The sequence below is a fragment of the Callorhinchus milii genome, unplaced genomic scaffold, assembly GCF_018977255.1.
Source record: "Callorhinchus milii isolate IMCB2004 unplaced genomic scaffold, IMCB_Cmil_1.0 Scaffold2, whole genome shotgun sequence".
NCBI lineage: Eukaryota > Metazoa > Chordata > Chondrichthyes > Chimaeriformes > Callorhinchidae > Callorhinchus > Callorhinchus milii.
In genome coordinates, this window is record NW_024704743.1 from 29737984 (window position 1) to 29758630 (window position 20647).

General features: G+C 40.0%; 1 protein-coding gene across 3 annotated transcripts in view; it reads right to left on the bottom strand.

The window, feature by feature from the left end:
- mylk4a (myosin light chain kinase family, member 4a) overlaps positions 1-8056 on the bottom strand; it is an 86885-nt gene extending 78829 nt beyond the window's left edge. For 2 of the 3 annotated variants that reach the window (XM_042346873.1, XM_042346871.1), the window contains exons 1-2: positions 7873-8056; positions 6478-6736 (exon numbers count right to left, since the gene is read on the bottom strand). In XM_042346873.1, coding sequence (XP_042202807.1) covers positions 6478-6648 — 171 coding nt within the window. In that variant the 5' untranslated portion in view covers positions 6649-6736; positions 7873-8056. The remainder of the gene's footprint in view (positions 1-6477; positions 6737-7872) is intronic. The other variant, XM_042346874.1, reaches the window with a different exon arrangement.
- Positions 8057-20647: the final 12591 nt, after the last annotated feature.

Consider the following 20647-nt stretch of genomic DNA (forward strand, 5'->3'; position numbering starts at 1 on the left):
GATCCTTCGCAGTTCTTAGTTTCTCATAATATATAAAATATTCTGTTTTGCTATTTTTGGATCCATAGTGGATGACTTCACGTCCCCTCTTTGAATTCCATCTGCCAGAGTTTTACCCACTCACTTAATCTGTCTAAATACCTTTGTAACTTCCTGCTCCCATCTACACAATTTACCATGCTTCCTAACTTTGGGCCATCTGCAAATTTTTATATAAAACATCCAAGTCATTTATATATATGGTGAAAAGCTGAGGCCTCAGTAAAGACCCCTGGAGAACACCACTTGTCACGTCTTGCCAATCATAGAAAGTTCCTTTTATCCCCACTCTCTGTTTCTTGCCTCCCAACCAATTTCCAAACTACATCACAAGGTTACCTCCAATTCCATGCAAATTCATTTTTCCTAATAATCTCTTGTGCGGAACCTTAACAAACGCCTTCTATAAATCCATGTAGACAACATCCATAGCCACTATCTTATCCACCATGTTAGTGACCTCAAAACATTCAATTAGATTCATCAGACATGACCTGCACTTCACAAATCCATGCTGACTGTCTTTGATTAGCTCATACTTGTCCAAGTGCTCAGTCACTTAAAGTAAAATGTTGTCTCAAATTACCTGCTGCATTTACCTACAAATACACAGTCAGTACATATTACAGAAAACTTTGTGAAATGTTTCAACGTGATCACATGCTATGTCAAATGCAAGGATTATTATTATTTATTAATAGTGAGCCTGCTATATTATCGTGCTTTACATCCTGTTCAGTATCAGATCTCTGGCGCAATTTTCAAACATTGTCACATGTGCCTCCTCCATTACCTTGCCATTAGTAGTGATTATTCACTCTGGGTGGTTAAACGTAATACTCCTCTGAAGAAGATTGAGGAGATACATGATCCAGTTGCTGCAATTGATGATGCGGATGTATTGAACTTTAATTATGAGCACAAAACTAGAAAGTGTAGGTTTAGATTAAAAGTTGAAATTGGCCTAGAGATCAAAAGATTTGTACCCCACATAGCAATGCATATGTGGAATAGACTCACATCAAAAGTTGCTGATGTTACATTGCTTATCTTCTTTAAAATGTAATTGCATGAGCATTTGCTTGGAACAGTATTGTAGGACAGATGCTGAATGAGGTGAGCAATATATTGTGATCAAAATGATCTCTGGGCTGCTGAATCTGGTTGGGGAGTGCAGGCTGTCTGGGGAGGTAGGTAGCCAGGAATCAAAAGCAGAGATGTTGGTAAGGATAAATATTTTGAAAATTTTGCTTAATTTAGAGGATTACGATGTCTTTATGCAGAACAGCTTAACCTCTTCTTAACAATGGTACAATGGAATGGTGTGAAGTCCATAATAGGATAGGCTTTCAGTGACTGTAGGTCAGTAAATGGGCCAATATCATTTTCTCAATCCGTGCTTTATTAAATTATGTTTCCTCAGTACAAATCTCAATGTTAAAATAAAATAATCAAGTTCAAAGGGGAACCTGTTTTTCCTCAGTCTCTCACATAAGCAGTTACAGGTTTACCAACAGAGCTCATCAAATACTAGGTTACAATTTGATAGCTTTTGAGCACAACTCAGAAGAAGTTGTCCTAACCATTGCTATAGCCACATCCGTAACATTTGTGTCCAAGTTTGGGTAGTTAATCTTCAAATGCACATTTATATGTTGGCGAGGGTTCAGAGAAGGCCAGCAGGATTGATTCCAGGACTTTGATTTATAAGGCGAGTTGTTCAGAGCTAAACTTGTTTTCATTGGAGAAAAGAAGATTGAAAGGGAATGATTCAGGTCTTTAAAATGCCAAAAGACATAGATGACATAGGTGAAGGAAGGATAACTGTTTGGCTTAAATCAGAGTGCAGAAACAAAGGGCGTAGATTTTAAATGAGCAATTCTCAAGTGAGAATGGAGAGTGGATGATTAATTTTGCTCACAGGTTAGTGGATATGGGAAGCAGACTCTCAGCAAAATCAGTTGATGCAGTATTGAATAACTCTTTTAAAAAATAAATGTTTAAATCATAGTTTAGAACAGAATTGAGAGTCTTAGGGATTGGCATGGACTGAAGTGAATAAACTTCTATGGTACATAATAGTTTCTATGTGGGAACCACAAAGGTGGGTGGGGGGAATTGATCTTGAAATCTTTGGGAATTGGGGAGTATCCACGCAAAGGTGTTTCCCAGGAGATTGATGAGTTAGAGGTGAGGAAGCATGAAAGGGACTTGGATTAATGCACTTATTTAAACTTATCTCGCTCCATCAAAGTGTTCTGATTAAGAGTCAAGTGGCTACTGGACTCATGAAAGTGCACAGATATCATTCTTCCCAATTGCTTTGAACAATTTAGTGGTCAAACAATGCAGAGCTGTGCATCCAGACTTGCATATAAATTTAGCTTTGTGTCTGTCCAAAACCCAACAGAAGATAGGAACAAATGGTACTTGATGTTGAACCTGACAGTGATAGAATTGCTATTTAAATGCTTTGAATTCTTCCTGAAGTACAGGTGCCAAATAAATGCAAATGATATTGTAAAATGTGTTGGATTTTAATAAAATTGTATTTTCTAACATTGCTAGATATCTGCCCACAGATTTCTGGGATTGATTTAAGGATTAAATGTGAATGTTGTCATGTGAGGTAAGTAGTTGAATTTGACATGAGATAAAGGAGATTGAAGTTGTAGTATTTTTCAATGGGACTCCTTCAAATGGAATTCTGTTCAACCCACAGGAATTCTACTCCAGAAATAGATTGAGTTGCTGCAGGTTGGTGTGATGCTGAAAGGAGCCCCATTTGCAAGATTCTTATTTCTTATTATTGGAATCCTGTCTAGAAATACTAAAAAATGGACTCTGTTCAGTATTTATTTAGCGCAAGTTTATTTTGAGTCAAGGACACCCATCAAATTGTGACAAGTCATGCTGAAATCATATAAACTGTGGAGTCAATGGGTGCATCTTTCTGGCTTGTTTCCATGGATCAGGGTGAGAATCACAATTCTCTCTGTTCCTGGATGTGGATACATTGCACCAAATACAAATTTACATTTTTGTAGGACCTTTCAAGTTGGGAGGACATCTCAAGTCCCTCGACAGCCCTGGTTTGGCAGCTGAGCTGAGAATGGGATACAAAATATAAGGCATAAATATAATGTAAGATTTGTACCACCTGGGACTTTGCTTTAGAGGATTTGCATTCCTGGCACTAGAATTATTTTGCACAGAAATACAGGTCAGTGTAAGACAATACTCTGTAAGTGGAAGAAAGTCTAGATTACTCCCTAGAAAATACTCTCGAAATTGTTTAAAAAAATACTCTCTCCCTGAGGAGGAAATCTTCAACATTGAGTGTTGGAAAAGGTTATGTGCTGGTGACCAGCAGTGTCAAATTTCCTGTGTGTATCCCACAGCCTGTCTTCCCTGTGGCTGCTATTAATCTACTCTCACCAGCTGCAGACAGATCTGTCACATACATCACATGGGCAGTTTGGAAGTAGTAGCATGGCAAGTCTCTAGGAGGGTACACTTACACTATACAAATAGACAAAAGTTAGTCTCAGAGAAGAGAGAGGGAATTCTTCATGATTTTGTTTGCTGTATTTATGCTGGAAATCCTTTGGAGTCAATGTGAAAAAGGGAGAATAATGACAATAAAATAATCTTTGCATTTGATATAGCACCTCATCACATTGCCAAACATCTCAAAGCACTTCTTGGTACTTTATGATATTTAGTGCAATGATTGTGTATTTGAGGATAAAACTTGTAGGAAATTTGAACACAGCAATGTCCCACAAGCGTGCATAAAGTGAATTGCCAATTTTACATGGTGTACTTTTGGCCAGGATTTTGTAAGAAACTGCTTTTTTTNAACACCAGGAACAAAACTAAAAATCTGCCCCGAACATCCAATGAAAATTATTTGACCACCAGGATTTTGACATAAGTGAGACTGAAGTTCTAGATAGATTCAAAGGGCTGAAAAATCACAAATCCCCCCAAATAGATGAGCAGGTTCTTAGTGAGACAAGGTAGGAGATTTGTGAAGGATAAACATCATAATGGAGTCAATCACCAAAAAGGAGATTCCAATGGGCTAGAAGGAAATGTACTCACTTTCCAAAAAGGTGACAGAACCATACCTGGCAATTATAGACTGACTCAATAATTGGAAAAATAATTGAGTCAAATATTACAGAGAAAATGGAAGATTATTTGTATAAAATTATTCTCATAAATGAAAGCCAACACATGTTCAGAAGGGGTAGATATTGTTTGACGAACCTCATAGACTTCTTTGAGGGGGTGACATTCCAAATTATTTGTGAAAAGCCATACAGCATAGCATATGTAGACTGCCAAAGGGCACTTGACAAAGTACCAAATAAAAGTTCCTTCCACAACTGAAAAACTGGTTATTAGGGCAAGACGTGGATTCAATTGGCTTAAGGATCTAAGTTGAAATAGGGATAACAAGGATGGTCCCAGTATGAGAAGAATGAGCTATCAGCAACAATTAGACAAGCTAGAGCTTGGAAAGGGATGTTTCTGAAGGGACCTTATAGAGGTCTATTGGATTCTAAATATGATTGAGAAAGTAAATAATACTTATAGGTATTCCAAGGCAACAGAACAAGAGGGTTCAAAGTTGCAAAGGGTAATGTCAGGAAAGACATCAGGAATTATTTATTTACCTAGAAGATAATTAACGATTGGATCAGATGACCAGAGAAGGGTGGTTTAGACCAGTACTGTAATGCTGTAATGGGAGATGGGCATTCTGGAAGGATGAGATCAACAGGACTAAATTACCTTTTTCAACTGAACTCCTTTGATCTTATGACCATTCATTACAGCGATATTTCTTCATCTGTCCCTACTAAAAAGGGTCTACCCTTTCATGAAGGGGGTTGCGCTAGAGTCTGATTTTCTGGATGATAGTAGTTCATGGGTACCTGACAGTGGACATTTTTAAGCCTAGACTGCAAATGTTGGCAGGCTATTCTACTTTTACTACTGCTGTTTTTAGACCCTGCTGCGCAGATTCATGAAATTCTGGCTTGAATGTTGAGATATGCAGGTGTTCCATGTAACTACCCTAAACGAAAGCAAAGACTCAGGCAGATGTGGTCCATAAAAGTGACTGCACAAACCACAAACATGGCAGCTTCCACAGACTCTAAATATTTTGTAGGCCAGTTCTTGGAGTACTTTTAGCAGTTCTAAGTTGAAGTTTTGGATCCTATATCATAGCCTTAATTTACAGGAGAGTGACTCAATTTAAAACAGCTTCTGAAAGTCTCAATCCAGGGTCCAAAACAACAGTGCCACTAGACAGGAAACGAAGATGGAAGCTCGCAACATTTTCAGTCAGCTTTGAGTACAACTAGTGTTCAAAATTCAAGAGACATTTCAAAACACATTTTAACACCACTCCTTAATTAAGCAATGGAGGAATACTGCAATTGTGACCCCTATGTTAGCTCCCTTTGGAAGATATTTCATGGAATCATAGAATCTTGTAGCACAGAAGGCCATTCAACCCATCGGGCCTGTATCAGCTCTTTGAAAGAGCTACCAATTAGTCCCACTCTCCCGCTCTTACCCCATAGCCCTGCACATTTTTCCTTTTCAAGTACCTGTCCAATTTCCTTTTGACAGTTAACTACAACAACAAAATTACATTTGTAAACCGTCTTTCATGTCAGGAGGACGTTTAACTATTGTAAATTTCTATTCATGTCTTTGCAAAATGCACAACACAGACACACCAGCAGTGCCAAAGTGAATATCTGTACATAAAATTATTGGAGTAACAAAGGATACACAGTGCTTTCAGCTATTTTCTATTCTCAAGCTAAAAAGAAAAAGCTTTACTGAATGCTCTTTTATTAAGTCTTTGTCATTCAATAAATTTACCTTCCAACTCTCCCTAGAACTCCCCAAAGCAAATCATTACAAGGCCCATTTCTGATATTTATTGCAAAATCTGTCACCAGCAGCAAGTGGTTTAACCTAAAGCTCATTTACTCTTTCCATATTTCATTTTTAATGCATTGTATGAACAGAAAACATTATGAAGACCTGTGGGATACAATTCGTAACCTGCTTGACTTAAAGGAATACCATCTCCTTGAACCTTGACACTGGTGAGTTATGACAAGTTATGGCTAGCTCACTCTCCAGCTCATGTTTTGTCGTAAGTACTGTAGTTCCTCATGTGAATTAATTCATAGCTTTTAGAAGTACATTGTGGCACAATTCAAACATGAACACAATGGATACTTGCCAGACACTGAAGTACATCACAGGAGTCTTAGGTCATATTTAATTTAATAAAATCATAAAGACTGCATCTAGACTGCTTTAATTAAGTGTGTTTGATCTGGGACTTTATCTGCCAACGTCAGGTGACAGACTGAGTTTATATTCAGCAATAACGGTTACCTCATCGTCTTCAGTGCTACCATCTGGCTCCCTGGTTTTCTCTTCCCAGAAACTTCTCATAGTTTCCACTCTTTCCAAGTAATGAGAGAAAGCCATTTTCCCCAGACTTTCACTGATGGACTCCTTCACTCTGGTCACGTTTGATGATTTACTGGGTTCCATCACTTTCATATCCTCATACCTGGCTCTTCATGTCTGCCTTTCATATTGTTCCCGTAAATTCTCACTTAGCTGGTTCACAGACGTTTCTAGTTTCCCTCTGCAATGGAGAAAGAAAGCATCTACTTTTCCCATTCTTTATGGACAAATATATTTTCATGCATATTAAAGGCTAAAAGGGTCTTTTTGCTGCACTCAAAGCAAATGTGAAATCAAGAACTACACAGAACTATGTTGAATTTTGAAGTAAAGCTTATAAAAAGGGCAAGATGGCAACATTTCAAACCAGATTTGAAACATCAAAATTTTCACCTCATATATTCATAAGGTAATATTTGGGAAAGTTAGTAATCTTAATTCCAACCTGGACAACATGGCCCAGTCAATAAAATCATTTGCAGTGGTACCTACACAACTCAATCTATGTTCAATACTGTAATAATGTAAAAATAGTGTTGCCTTGACTATTGATGAGGAAGGATTTCATCGGACTTTAACCATAGAGATATGTGAATCTGTATATGTGACTTTAGTCAACGAGATTTAATGTGCAGTAATTTGCCTTCAGAGTGATCGTAAAAAGAACCAGCAACTCCTGATGATAATTGGAATGTGTTATTTTGCTCCATGAACCTGGACATAGTTTGCTGATTTCTCACCTGGATAGCACCAGGATAAGGGATACATTTAGGAACACAGCTTGAAAACAGTAATGGGAAGACAGTAAGATTGGTATCCTGAAAGGATGAGATCAAGTGGGCCAAAGGGTATTTACATCCAAATGTGTCTGTTGATCTTGAAATCATTTGATACATGTCCTCATTATTTATATCAGCCTGTTTTTTCGATATCAGAATGGGACACATTGGCTGAATGCTCTGAACCCCTTAATTCCCCTTCTGGTGGTAGTCCCAATGATTGGAGAAAATCATATGCTAAGCCTGCCTCGAAAAGCTCCTTGGAGAGATGACTCATATATCAGACATAGCCACAGAGAGGAGCTTGCAACATTGCCCTAGTTTTTGATCGAGAAGTCACAGAATATTTAATTCTTCCAACTATATTGGTTCATGGACCTGGGCATAGCTAATCAGAGGCTACAAATTCTGAAGGCCTTAGCCATATGACATTGTTTTTCCCACAGTTTTCAAATAGCACTATAACTTCCAAAGTAAGGCTAAGACTGGAAGGTTGTAGCGCTCCTTTGAAGCTGTGGTGACTGATTTCTTTCCTCACCTGCTTCTTCACAGGGACTTCAGCCTTGCCAATTCTCCACACTAACAGATGTGGCTCCAATTTGCCTTTGAGGTCTGGCGGTACAACATTTCTTGTGTTAAGTAAGTGTTTATGTGGTAGTGGAATATTGGAGTATGTCACGGCAAAGACAAAAGCACTTCTTAGAGTCGGGTCAATGATTTGTGGTTCACTGCAATGTATTCTGGATGGTCTGCAGTATCTGTGGACATAAGAACAGTGAACAAGGACAAATAATAGTTATAATAATATCCTTACATTTGATATAACACCTTATCATATTTTTAAGATGTCTCAAAGCGCTTCACAAATATACTATAAAGTGAACTGACTGTATATTTTGTGAACAAAACTCAGCAGCCAATTGCGCCCAGCAGTGCCCCACAACAGTCGTGGATTCAAGTGACCAACTTATTGTTAATTTTTTAAAGAATTATTACCCCCGGAAAAGCGAACCGCCAATCGACTAACAACCTGTTCTGACTTACTGCTAGGTAAACAGAGGTGCGTAGAGTAAGGAAACTTGCCCAACATTTCATCCTGCTGGAAATCGAAGTCAGGTCTCTCACTTTGCGAGGCAAATGCTTTAACCACTGAGCTATGGGACTCCACATATTGGTAGAATTGAGAAACAGCGCAGATCCTAATAAAAACAGGCTAAGATTCACAAACACTGTGACTCTAATCAAGGCCGCTAAGACAAAGACAGAATAAGATTCACAAATATCATCATCCTTATTATTTTGTCATCAAGGTTGCTACAACCAAGTGCCCTTATTATGTAACCTGCGAGGTGTCTGCCCTATCCCAGGAAGCTGTTAGAATCAGGGCTGCACCTTGTATTGGCAAGAACAGACCTGTAAAGAAAGAAAACTGCTAAGAAAACTACTAAGAAAACTCTGAAGAATACTCTTGCAACAGAGTATTCTGTTCTCCGGTTCAGTATTTATATAGTTCTGTATCATGCATAGTGCTACAGAAGGCTGTAAGGTTCACTTTCACCTGTTTCTGTGAGCATGATTGTTTTGGGATCCTGAAGCACACAAAGACTCACAAATTTCTGAGTCCACAATTTTTTTTAATTTACTGCAAATAAATACAATTAAAATATACTGACAATTTAAGACAACAGCTGTGAAGACTGATGAATCATTTGGCCAAACCCATGTACCTTGTGGTTTCCTGCAACTCTTTCTTTAAGTCTTTATTGTTTCAAATTGATATAAACCTGTTGCTATGGCAGTCCCACCAGAAAGTTAACAACAACAAGAAGCATTTGTATAGCACCTTCACACAGTGTAATGACTCGGAGTGATGAAACATTAGGCGAACCAAAAATTGATTTTAAAATACCATCCGGACTTCAGATTGACAAACACAAAATCACAAAAATAGAAATATCATATTTTATTAACCTAAGTAGAAGGAGTAATTAATCAAGGAGTATCAATAATTACAATTTAATGTCTAGTATCTTTGACTCACCTGATGTGTCCATTTATTAATATGACTATTAATGGTGTGCTTATTATTTTGTCATCAAAAATATCTATAACAACACAAAAATCACATGAAATATGGTAACAACAAGGTTACATTTGTATAGTGCCTTTCACGTTGGGAGGACGTCCCAAGGCGCTGAAACATTTTGGTATAGAATCATTCTCATATTTCACAGAGACTATACACAAAGCAACAATTCCTTTATAGCCCGTCGGTTGTGTGAAGCCAGGTGGAATAATAATAATAATCCTTGCATTTGGTATACCACTTTTCACGTCTTCAAAATGTCTTGAAGCGCTTCATGGAATATACTGTAAAGTCAATTAACTTTGAATTGATTTGTGGATGAAATGCAGCAGCCAATTGTGCACAGCAGTCATGGATTGAGTGACCAGATTATTGTTTTTTTCTTGAGGGTTTATTATCAGGTGTGTGGAGTAAGGAAACTTGCCCAAGGGAAGCGAACCCAGGTCTCTCACTTGTGAGGCGAGTGCTCTAACCACTGAGCTACAGGATAGTAAGATTGCATATCTTATTAATGCCAGTGGAATGCCTACCAAAGTCTTGCGATCCTTATGAAAGTTAGTTGTCTCAGAGAAAGATCTTCCAGGATCAGAGTTTTGTGGCGGTGGGTGGAGGGGAGAGAGACAATCAAAATAGTTGAAATATTTATCATTGATGGAACTTCAGCTGGGATCTTTTCCGAGTAGCTTCCAGATTTACGCCTTCAGCAGCTGAAGTCTTGTGAAAGCCTGCTCTAAACAGCCTTCGCAGAACGACATCTGGGTGCCACAGGGAACTGAATCACTCATCACTTATTTTGTTCTGAAGTTGTAGTACAGTGGAGACTGCTCATGATTGTCAACAAAGTGAAACAATCGTGCACTGTATTGTGACAGAAAAACCATATCGTACATTGATGCGGAGTTTAAACAACAACAAACAATTTCCATTTCCATAGCGTCTTTTACGTCAGGAGGACATCTCAAATCATTTTGCACACTGGCTGGGAGCCTAAACTAGGATGAGTGGGGAGGGGGCAAGCGGAGCTTATGGGGAGGCAAAAAGCTGGCCAAAAGTACAGTCAAAGAGATACGTTTTAAGCAGATTTTGAAAGTGGAGAAAAACGAAACCTTAGGCAAGTTTCCTTATTCCACACTCCTCTGTTTACCCAGCAGAAAGTAGGAACCCGGTTGTTAGATGATTGGTAGATCGCTTTCCAGGGATAATAATCCCTCAAAAAAAAGTGGTCACTTAATCCATGAATGTATGTGGGACACTGCTGTGAGCAACTGGCTGTCACATTTCCATAAGACCATAAGACATAGGAGCAGGACTAGGTCATTCGGGCCTTCGAGACTGCCCAGCCGTTTAATAAGATCATGGCTGATCTTCTAACCTAATTCCATTTACCCGCCTTATCCCCATATTCCTTAATCACTCTATCCTTTAGAAATTTATCAATTTCAGTCTTGAATATGTTCAAGGACTGAGCATCCACAACCTTCTAGGGTAGGAAATTCCACAAATTCACTAACTTCTGAGTGAAGAAATGTTTCAACTCAGTTCGAAAAGGCTGACCCTTAATCTTTTAGATTCTCCAACCAGGGGAAATAGTCTCACGGCATCTACCCTGTCAAGAACCTTAAGAATCTTATAGGTTTCTATAAGATCACCCCTAATTCTTCTAAATGCTTGAGAATATAGGCCTAGTTTATCAACCTATCCTCATAGGTCAAGCCCCTCATCCCAGGAACCAACTTAATGAATCTACGTTGCACCCCCGCTAAGGCTAGTATGTTCTTTCTTGACCACAGTACAGAGACTGCGCAGTTATATCCTCTCTATCTATGACCAGGGCTCCCTCGGCCTCTGTGTCCTTTCCGCCGTGTTTGACACAGTCGATCACACCATCCTCCTGTACCGCCTTTCCTCCGTCATCCACCTCAGTGGGGCCTCACTCGCCTGGTTCAAGACTTACCTCACAAACCGCCAGCAGTACATCTGCACAAACAACTTCTACTCCCGCTCTCACCTGGTTACCTGTGGGGTACCCCAAGGATCCATCCTTGGCCCCCTCCTCTTTCTGATCTACATGCTCCCTCTTGGGGATGTCATCCACAGACATGGGGTACATTTCCACATGTATGCAGATGATACCCAACTCTATTTTTCCACCTCTCCTTGCGACCCCCAGTCCCCTGATGTTCTGTCAGCCTGCCTGTCAGATCTCAGGCGCTGGATGAGCGCAAATTTCCTTCAGCTGAACGTTGACAAGACGGAAGCCATACTCTTTGGCTCTCGTCAATGTCTAAAATCGCATGGTTCTCACCTCCTCCACCTACCCAACCTCCCCATAAAACTCTTTGAACCCATACGCAACCTAGGCGTCAGGTTCGACCCCCAATTATCCTTCCTCCCCCACATCCGGTCCCTCAACAGCTCCGCTTTCTTCCACCTCCGACGGATCGCCCATCTCCGCCAATACCTCTCTCCGAAAGCTGCTGAAACCCTAGTCCATGCCTTTGTCATCTCTCGGCTGGACTATTCTAATGCCCTCCTCACCGGTCTCCCATCCACTACCATCCATAAAATCCAGATTATTCAAAACTCTGCCGCCCGGATTTTCACCTGCACCAAACTCCGTTCCCTAATTACCCCAGTCTTTGCCAGACTGCACTGGCTGCCTGTCCCAGAGAGGATCGACTTCAAGATCCTCACCCTTATATTCAAATCCCTCCACTCCTCTGCACCACCCTATCTCTCTGATCTCCTCTCTCCTCAAAACAGTGCCCGTTGCCTTCGTTCCTCAGGGTCTGGCCTCCTCCTTGTATCCCAAGTCCTCCGCTCCACTCTCAGTGGCCGTGCCTTCAGCCACTATGCCCTGAAGCTCTGGAACTCCCTTCCTCACTCCCTTCGCCATGTCCCCTCTCTTCCTATTTTCAAGTCTCTGCTGAAGACCTTTCTTTTTGACTGCACCTTTGGTCACCTTCCTCCCCCTCCTCCTGGCTCGTCCCCGGGATCCGTTACTGTGAAGCACTCTGAGATGCAGTCCTGCGTGAAGGGCGCTATATAAATCCAAGTTGTTGTTGTTGTTATTGTTCTTAAATAAGGAGACCAAAACTGCACACAATATTCTAGGTGTGGTCTCACCAAGGCCTTATACAACTGCAGCAAGACTTCCCTACTCTTGTACTCTAACCCTTTTGCAACAAATGCCAACATAGCATTAGCTTTCCTAGTTGCTTGCTGTACCTGCATACTAACTTTTTGTGACTGGTGTACAAGAACACCCAAATCCCTCTGAACACTAACCCCATCTAGTCTCTCTCCCCTCTAAAAAATAATCCACTTTTCTATTTTTACTACCGAGGTGAATAACTTCACACTACCCCACATTATACTCCATCTGCCACCTTCTTGCCCACTCACCTAGCCTGTCTATTTCTCTTTGCATTCTTCATGTGTCATCCTCACAGCTTACATTCCCACCTATCTTCGTATCATCCGCAACTTTAGATATGTTAAGTGGGATTTCGCACACAAAACACACGTTCAATTCACTTTCCAATATATACTATGAAGTGCTTTGAGATGGTTGGACAACATATAAGATGCTAAATTAAATGCAATCATTATTATTATTATTATATTATTATTATGAGCTCAAAGACCCATTTGTGGGGCCTGAACCCATAACCTCTGATTCAGAGGTGATGATGCTACCAACTGAGTCAGTTAGACTATCTCTGCACTCATACTGTACTAGAACCGGATTTCATAATGGCACTGTGTTGAATCACATTAACAAACCTGAAATTTAACTTAAATAATGTTTTAAGGAGTATCCCACCTACAAAATTTAAACATTTTACCCAAATGTCTCATGCTAAGGTGTGATTGGATGTGAGCCCCACCCAGATTTGCAATTCACCCATTCACTAAATTCCTGAAACTACTTACAGAGGAGACACCAAGGAGGGGATATTTATCAGAAGGATGTAAAAAGTCACAGGGCAATTCATTCTAGATGTGCCCATGCATAAATCTTGTGGTTGTCTTAAGATCAACACACCTTAAACAGCTTCAGCAAACTGTATTCACAAGGAGGAATCCACAAGGAAAAAAGAAAAAGCAACAAAAAGGAGAGAAAAAAACATTCACTCTATTGCTTATCTAATGTGCTTTTATAACATGTATTTCTCTTCCTTGGTCCTCTCCTAAAGGCACTGGTCATCCATTCTCTGATACTTTGCTCAAGTGGCTATTCTTTATCACAACATTGGTTTGGATGAAGAAGGCACATTTGATCGAATTCTTCCAGAACCCCATCCTATGATGCTTGATCACAGCATCAAACGTTTTTTTTAAACGAGTACAATGTCCTGGCCTCAACCACCCTTCCTGACAACCTGTTCCAGTTGTTCATTACCCACTGGGTAATTCTGGGTAAAGAAAAACTTCCTGGTGTCTGTCCTGAAATTACCCTTTGCAACTTTAAATCTGTGTTCTCTTTCCCTGCATCATAGCATCGTATATATTGTTCTGCGTTTAGTTTCTCAATCACATTTAAAATCTTGTATACCTCTTTAAGGACCACTTTGCAGTGTCTTCTTTCAAGATAGAAAGCCCAAGCTTATCTAATCATTGCTCATCATAGCTCATACCTCCGACACTCAAGATCATCCTCATTGCTCTCCTCTACAGCCCTCTTATGTGACAGCAGCCAGACTATATTCAGTACTCTAGGTGTGATCTCACCAGATCACTGGACAGCTTCAGTATGACATCTTGGGATCTGAACTTAATTGATTTGATGATATAGACTAGCATCCTGTTTGCATTATTTATTGCTGCCTCATTACTTTGACATGGTGAGTAATCACAATCAGTCAGTTAAATGATTCTTGTGATTAGTGTGTGTGGTGGATGGATGGATTTTGTGTGTGTGTCAGGGCTTTCAATGATGGGGGAAATTTAAGGATGGAAGAATCTAAATCAAGGAGGAGACGAGTCAATCAAAACTGATTCATACAAGTTTACAATTCCTTACTTTTCACAGCACAGTCCTCGACCATTTTCACCACCTGCTATGTGGCTGATGTCTCTGTCCTGCAGCATGTGTGAAAAAAGCCTGAGAGCACATTCTTGAAAGGGAAAGAACACCTTCCAGCCCACATTTGAATTTAGATGACATTCTTTGAGTAATCTTGAATATTTTTAATATTTTTCACCGTGGTGCAGGAATTCCACTGCAGATGTAAAGAGTTCTATTTAGCATTTGTCACCCTTAACCAATTGGGAGTGACATTCATCAGCCCGAGGTGACGTTTTCAAATTGTTGTGGGATGTGTGAAACTGGCACACTCAACAAGAAGCAGGTGTAGCACATTCATGACATTCGTAACATGAACCTTTCCTGCTCCCAGCAGCCAGTCAATCAGATAATGATGCAGCAACGAGCTATCAAATTAGCACAGGAAAGAGGTGGATCATTAACTGATTGTTTTATGTTGTTTTTAATTAAGTACAGACACTGCTGACAGTCAGTCTGAGTTTTCAAAACACATAATTCATTTCTTTCACTATCATCATTGTACGCATTGAGATACCCAACTTATGCAGAAGGTGCTATTAAATTAAAATTGTATTGTATCCCAACAAAGAGGTTAGGGTTAATTTTGAATAGCATGAAGTGCAAAACTACACAATTTAGAGTGTCATTTAATCTTTATCTTTGGAATGAGTCTTGCAGCATAGTGCTTAGCGCACTCTCCTCACAAGCAAGAGGACTTGGGTTCGATTTCTGGGCAGGGTAAAAGCTTAGGCAAGTTTCCTACCTCCACATGCCTCTGCTTACCTAGCAGTAAGTCGGAACCTGGTTGTTAGTCGATTGGTGGATCACTTTCTGGGGGTAATAATCCCTCCCCCCCAAAAATTTGATTACTCAATCCACGATCGTTTGTGGGACACTGCAGAGCATAATTGGCTGCCGAGTTTTGCCCACAAAATACTTTACTATATGTTCTGCGAACTGCTTTGAGACATCTCAAAGACATGGTAAAGTGTTATATCAAATGCAGGATTATTATAAATTGTTACAATTTAATTTGTGCTGAGGAGTGCTACTGGAGTCCTCAATGGATAACAAGGAATCAGCACATGCTTACTTACACATACTTTTGAAAAAATGTTTTACTTATTGTAATTTCCAGAGAGAAGATATTAAGTAACAAACAAAGGAAAACTAAATTCAGAAATTTACAGCTGCATAGCAAGCAGTAACATAGGAGGAGGCCACGCATCAGTCAAGCCTGTTCCACCATTTTATTAGGCAGATTGTTTAATTTCCCTTATTGCCATATCCCTTAATACCCTAAAGCAAGTATCTTTCCATCTCGCTTTTAAATATTCCAATTGATTCTGCCTCCACAGCTCTTCTGGGGCAGTGGATTCCACATTCTCACAATTCACTGTGTGACGAAATGCTTTCTGATCTCGCTTCTAACTATTCAGGTTTAATTTTAAGATTACGTCTCCTTGTTTCAGAATCCTCTATTAGAGAGCAGAATCATCTCGTTCATTTTTCTAGTCCCTTCCATGAAATGTCTCAGGAAGGTCAAGAGGCCACCAAAATGATGACTGTGGAATGCAACTGGTGAGGTTTTAATATTATACAAATTTAGTATTATAGAAGGAGGCCATTCGACCTATTGAGTCCGCATCGGCTAACAGAACAAAGAGATTAATGCCACTGCCCCATCTTATCCTCATATCCATTAAAGTCCCTCTGTTTCATATACCTGTCTACCTTCTTCTTGAGAACCACAATGGACTCTGCCTCCACCACCCTACTTGGCAGGACATTACACACCCCAACTACTCTGGGTGAAAAAAATCCTCCTAAATTCTCCTTTCGCTCTCTTATGGCTATCTTAAAGCTATGTCTCCTAATCACTGACTCCCCTACAAATGTAAATAAGTTCTCCTTATTTACCCTATTAGAACCCCTCATACTTTTGAACATCTCCCTCAGGACCCCCTCAACCTTCTCTGCTCCAATGATAACAGGTCCAGCTTCTCCAATCTTTCCTCATAACTGTAGCCTTTCATCCCCGGAATCATTCTCACAAACCTCCTCTGTTTCTCCTCTAAGGCCTTAACATCTTTCCTGAAGTGAGGTGCCCAAAACTGAACACAGTAATCCAGTTGCAGCCTAACAAATGATTTATACAAACACATTGTTATTGCTTTGCTTTGGGACTCTATGCCCCTGGGTATAAAATCAAGCATTTTATGAGCTTTCTTTACAGCCTTTGTCATTTGTGATTCCACTTTCAATGACACATGTACATGCCTTCCCAAATCCTTTTGTTTCTCAGCTCTTCTCAATCTTTCTTCCAAAATGAATCACCTCACAATTCGATTAATTAAACGTAATTTGCCACTGATCACCCATTGTGTCAATGAAATTAATTAAATTGTGTTTAAATCCTCTTACAGTCTCTTGGCAACCTCATCGCTATACACTATACTTCCTAGCTTGGTATCAACTGCAGGCTTTGATACTGTTACCCTCTATATCCCAGTGAGGTCTTTTGATATATGTGGAACAAAGCAGCAGCCCCAATACAGAGTAGTGTAGCATTCCACAAACAACCTTTCTCTAACCAGATTTTTTTTACTCTAATCTTTGCTTTCTATCCTTCAACCAAATTTATATCCAATCCACTATGTTTCCTCCTATTCCATGTGTCCTGTAGCTCCTTTATCCTTGGTGTCCTTCTTGAACAGAGCCACATCTGCTACCCTCCAAACCCCTGGCACTCCAATAGCCTCTAAATATGCTTGGAAAATTATCGATAGAGCCTCAACTATCTCCTCTCTGGTTTCCCTCAACATTCTGGGATGCAAACCATCAGAAGCCCGTGATTTCTTGATTTTCAGTTCTCCTAACTTTTAATAGTTTTCTTTTTGATCTTTCTCTCAAATTGCTGTTGTATTCAGCATTCCTCATTCCCCTTTTAAGCTTTATTGTGGGATTATCTATCTCCTCAGTGAAAACTGAGGCAAAATACTTATTAAATAACTCTGGCCTGCCCTCCTTTTCTACCACCAATTTACCACTTTTATCCACAACCCCCTTTCTGAGCTATCCTTTTACTTCTAATATGTTTATAAAAACCTTTACAGTTTCCTTTAGATCTTTATGGAAGGTTTGCCTCTCTCAGGAGATGAAATAAAATGCAAATGGTGTTTGGAAGGAATAGGTTTCCTAGGCGAATTGGCTTCTCTCATTTCATATTTCTTTTTGTTGTTTTAGCTCTAATTTTTTAAACACCTCTTTGCAGGTGTAAATGAATGAGTGCCATATGTACTGTATTTGCTTCAGGCTGTTAAAAAAAGAGTGAAATTAGGTGAAATAAATTTTTGGGCACTCTCTCTGTCGTCTTCTATAAGGTGAAAAAGCAGGACTAAGGTTTATGACCCATATTCTCCGCTGCCAGCACTCAAATTCAAAGTACAAAGAATTCTGACTTCATTGCAGCGAATGAATATTAAATTACATCCAAAAAGGTTTTCTTCCCTCTAACGATCATGCTGTCTGATCGTTAACAAATCGCCAAAAGCAGGCATGCTGTTTCCAAATGTTCAATATGTTTCTTGGCCAACAGTCTGGAATGTCAATTTGAAAATATGTGGAAAAAATATGAAAAAAAATTATAGATTAAGGAAATGGATAATTCATACTCCCCACACTGTGCAGATGCAACAGACCTTGAATACTTTGAGAAAACGCTTAGCAACCCAGAGTGAAGCAGTTTCCTGGCTTATAAATAACTAACAGACCATTTAATGTAGTTTAGGTAGTACATTTTAAAACCTCTATAATATTGAAAATAATTATAACCTTGCATTTGATATAGTGACTTGTCATGTCTTTTGAGCCATCTCAAAGCACTTCACAGAATATACTGTAAATTGAATTGACTATATTTTTGTGGGTGAAATGTAGCAGCCGGTTGCACACAGCAGTATCCCACAAACAGTCGTGAATTGAGTGACGATTGTTTTTATTTCTCTTTATTTTTTTAAAAGGGGTTATTACACCTGGAAATGTGATCCCCCAATCGACTGTCAAACGGGTTCCTACTTACAATGAGGCGATTGCTCTAACCAATACACTACACTACAGCATTCCACATGGATCATGAAGAGACAATAATTGGAATTATTTGAATTACATAGCATTAGAACTGTTCCAAAACTTGGGTGTAGAATGAATCCATTCCATATAAAAAAACTTGTCAATGAAAGACAAGGTTCAGATAAGGACCTGGATGCGAATACAGCACATGAATGAATAACCTTCATTCATTCATTACCTTTTACAAAAAAGGATTACAAAATAAGAACGAAAGAAAGTATGAAATGAGAGTTCAGCTTATGTCACCGTATGGGATTTGTTAAGTCTGAGAAAAAAGTTAGAAAGCTAAACCAGCCTTCAGGATCACAATTTTTTCCCCTGATTTTTTCAAATTTGCTGAAGAAGAATCACAAGATCACAAAATTGGTTTGGATGAAGAAAGTCTTTCAGACCATCTGAAGTCTGTTACGTGCTCCAAGATGCTACCAGCATGAAGGGCACATGATAAATTAAACATGTTGTTACTGTTGTTGTTGATCTCATCTTTCCAGAATACTCACTACTATTGCCCCATCACAGCATTAAGCTGTTTTTTAAATAAGTCCTGGTTCTGGCCTTAACTGCCCTTCCTAGCAACCTGTTCCAGTTGTTAATTACCCCTTGGAGTAATAAAACTTTCCTGGCATCTGTCCTAAAATTGCCCTTTACAACTATAAACCTATGTCCTCTTATTCTACTATCTTTATTCATCCTAAACCACTGTTCTGGGTTTACTTTTTTAATCCTATTTAAATACATGTGCACTTCCCGCAAAGGTGAGTTCCGATTTTCAAATGCCACATTTTAATCCCCATCGAAAAAAATAACAAATATTTGGTAATGAATTGAATAACAACAACAATAACTTTCATTTATATAGCACTTTTCATGTCAGTAGGATGCCCTAAGGCACTGGACAATCGAGGCTCTGCACCAGAGCTTGGGATGGGGGGAGGAGTTCAGGAAGGGTAGGGGGGTGGAAGATAACCAAAAGCATGATCAGAGAGAAAAGTCTTGAGAAGGAGCTTGAAGGAGCCGAGAGAAGTGTTGAGTTTCAGTTTCAGAGTTTCATTTACATACAAAATTCCTTGTTCACTTCAACAACAACAACAAAGTTACATTTGCATAGCACCTTTCAGGTTGGAAGGATGACCCAAGATACTGGACAGTCAGTGTTTCGGCCCCGAGCTGTGGGTTGGGATTGGAGAAGGTGGAGGGGGAGATGGGTCTTGAAGGAGGCAAGGGAGGGGGCAAGGTGGAGGGACTGCTGGATGGTGTTCCAGAGGGTGGGGGGCAGAGTGGCAAAAGGCCCGCCCGCCAATGGTCGAGTTTCAGTTTCAGAGTTCCGTTTACATACAGAATTCCTTGTTCACTTCAACGACAACAATAAAATTACATTTGGAGGATGTTCCAAGGTGCTGGACAGTCAGTGTTTCAGCCCTGAGCTGGGGGCCTGCTTTACAGGGGACATGAAGCAGGCTGGAGGCCGCAGAGCAGAGGGAGTGGGCAGAGTGGTAGGGGGTTTGAAGGTCATAGAGATAGGGGGGAGTAAAGCCAGGGAGGGCTTTGAAGGTGAGGACCAGGAACTTGAACTGTATCCTGTGTGATGGAAAGCTAGTGGAGTCATGCGAGAATGAGGGTGATAGGGTCACGGAGCCTGGTGCGGGAGAGAACACTAGCTGCAGAGTTATGGATGATCTGCAGCCTTTGGAGGGAGGAGTTGGGGAGGCCGACAAACAAGGAGTTTGCATAGTCAAGACTCGATGTTATGAATGCGTGTATGAGGGTTTCTCATCCAGGGCTTGATGTCTGACACTCATTCTGTCAGGACAGCAGTGGTCCTGGAGTCAAGGGTGGAGGCAGAGATATACATTTGGGTGTCATCCGCATACATGTGGAAGTTGACCCCATGTCTGCAGATGATGTTACCAAGAAGCAGCATATAGATATTGAAGAGGAGCAAACCAAGGACAGAGCCCTGAGGAACACCGCACGAGATGGTGCGGGGGCTAGAGGAGGTGACTATTACCCTATATCAGATGTATAATTAGTATTCCCATATTAAAA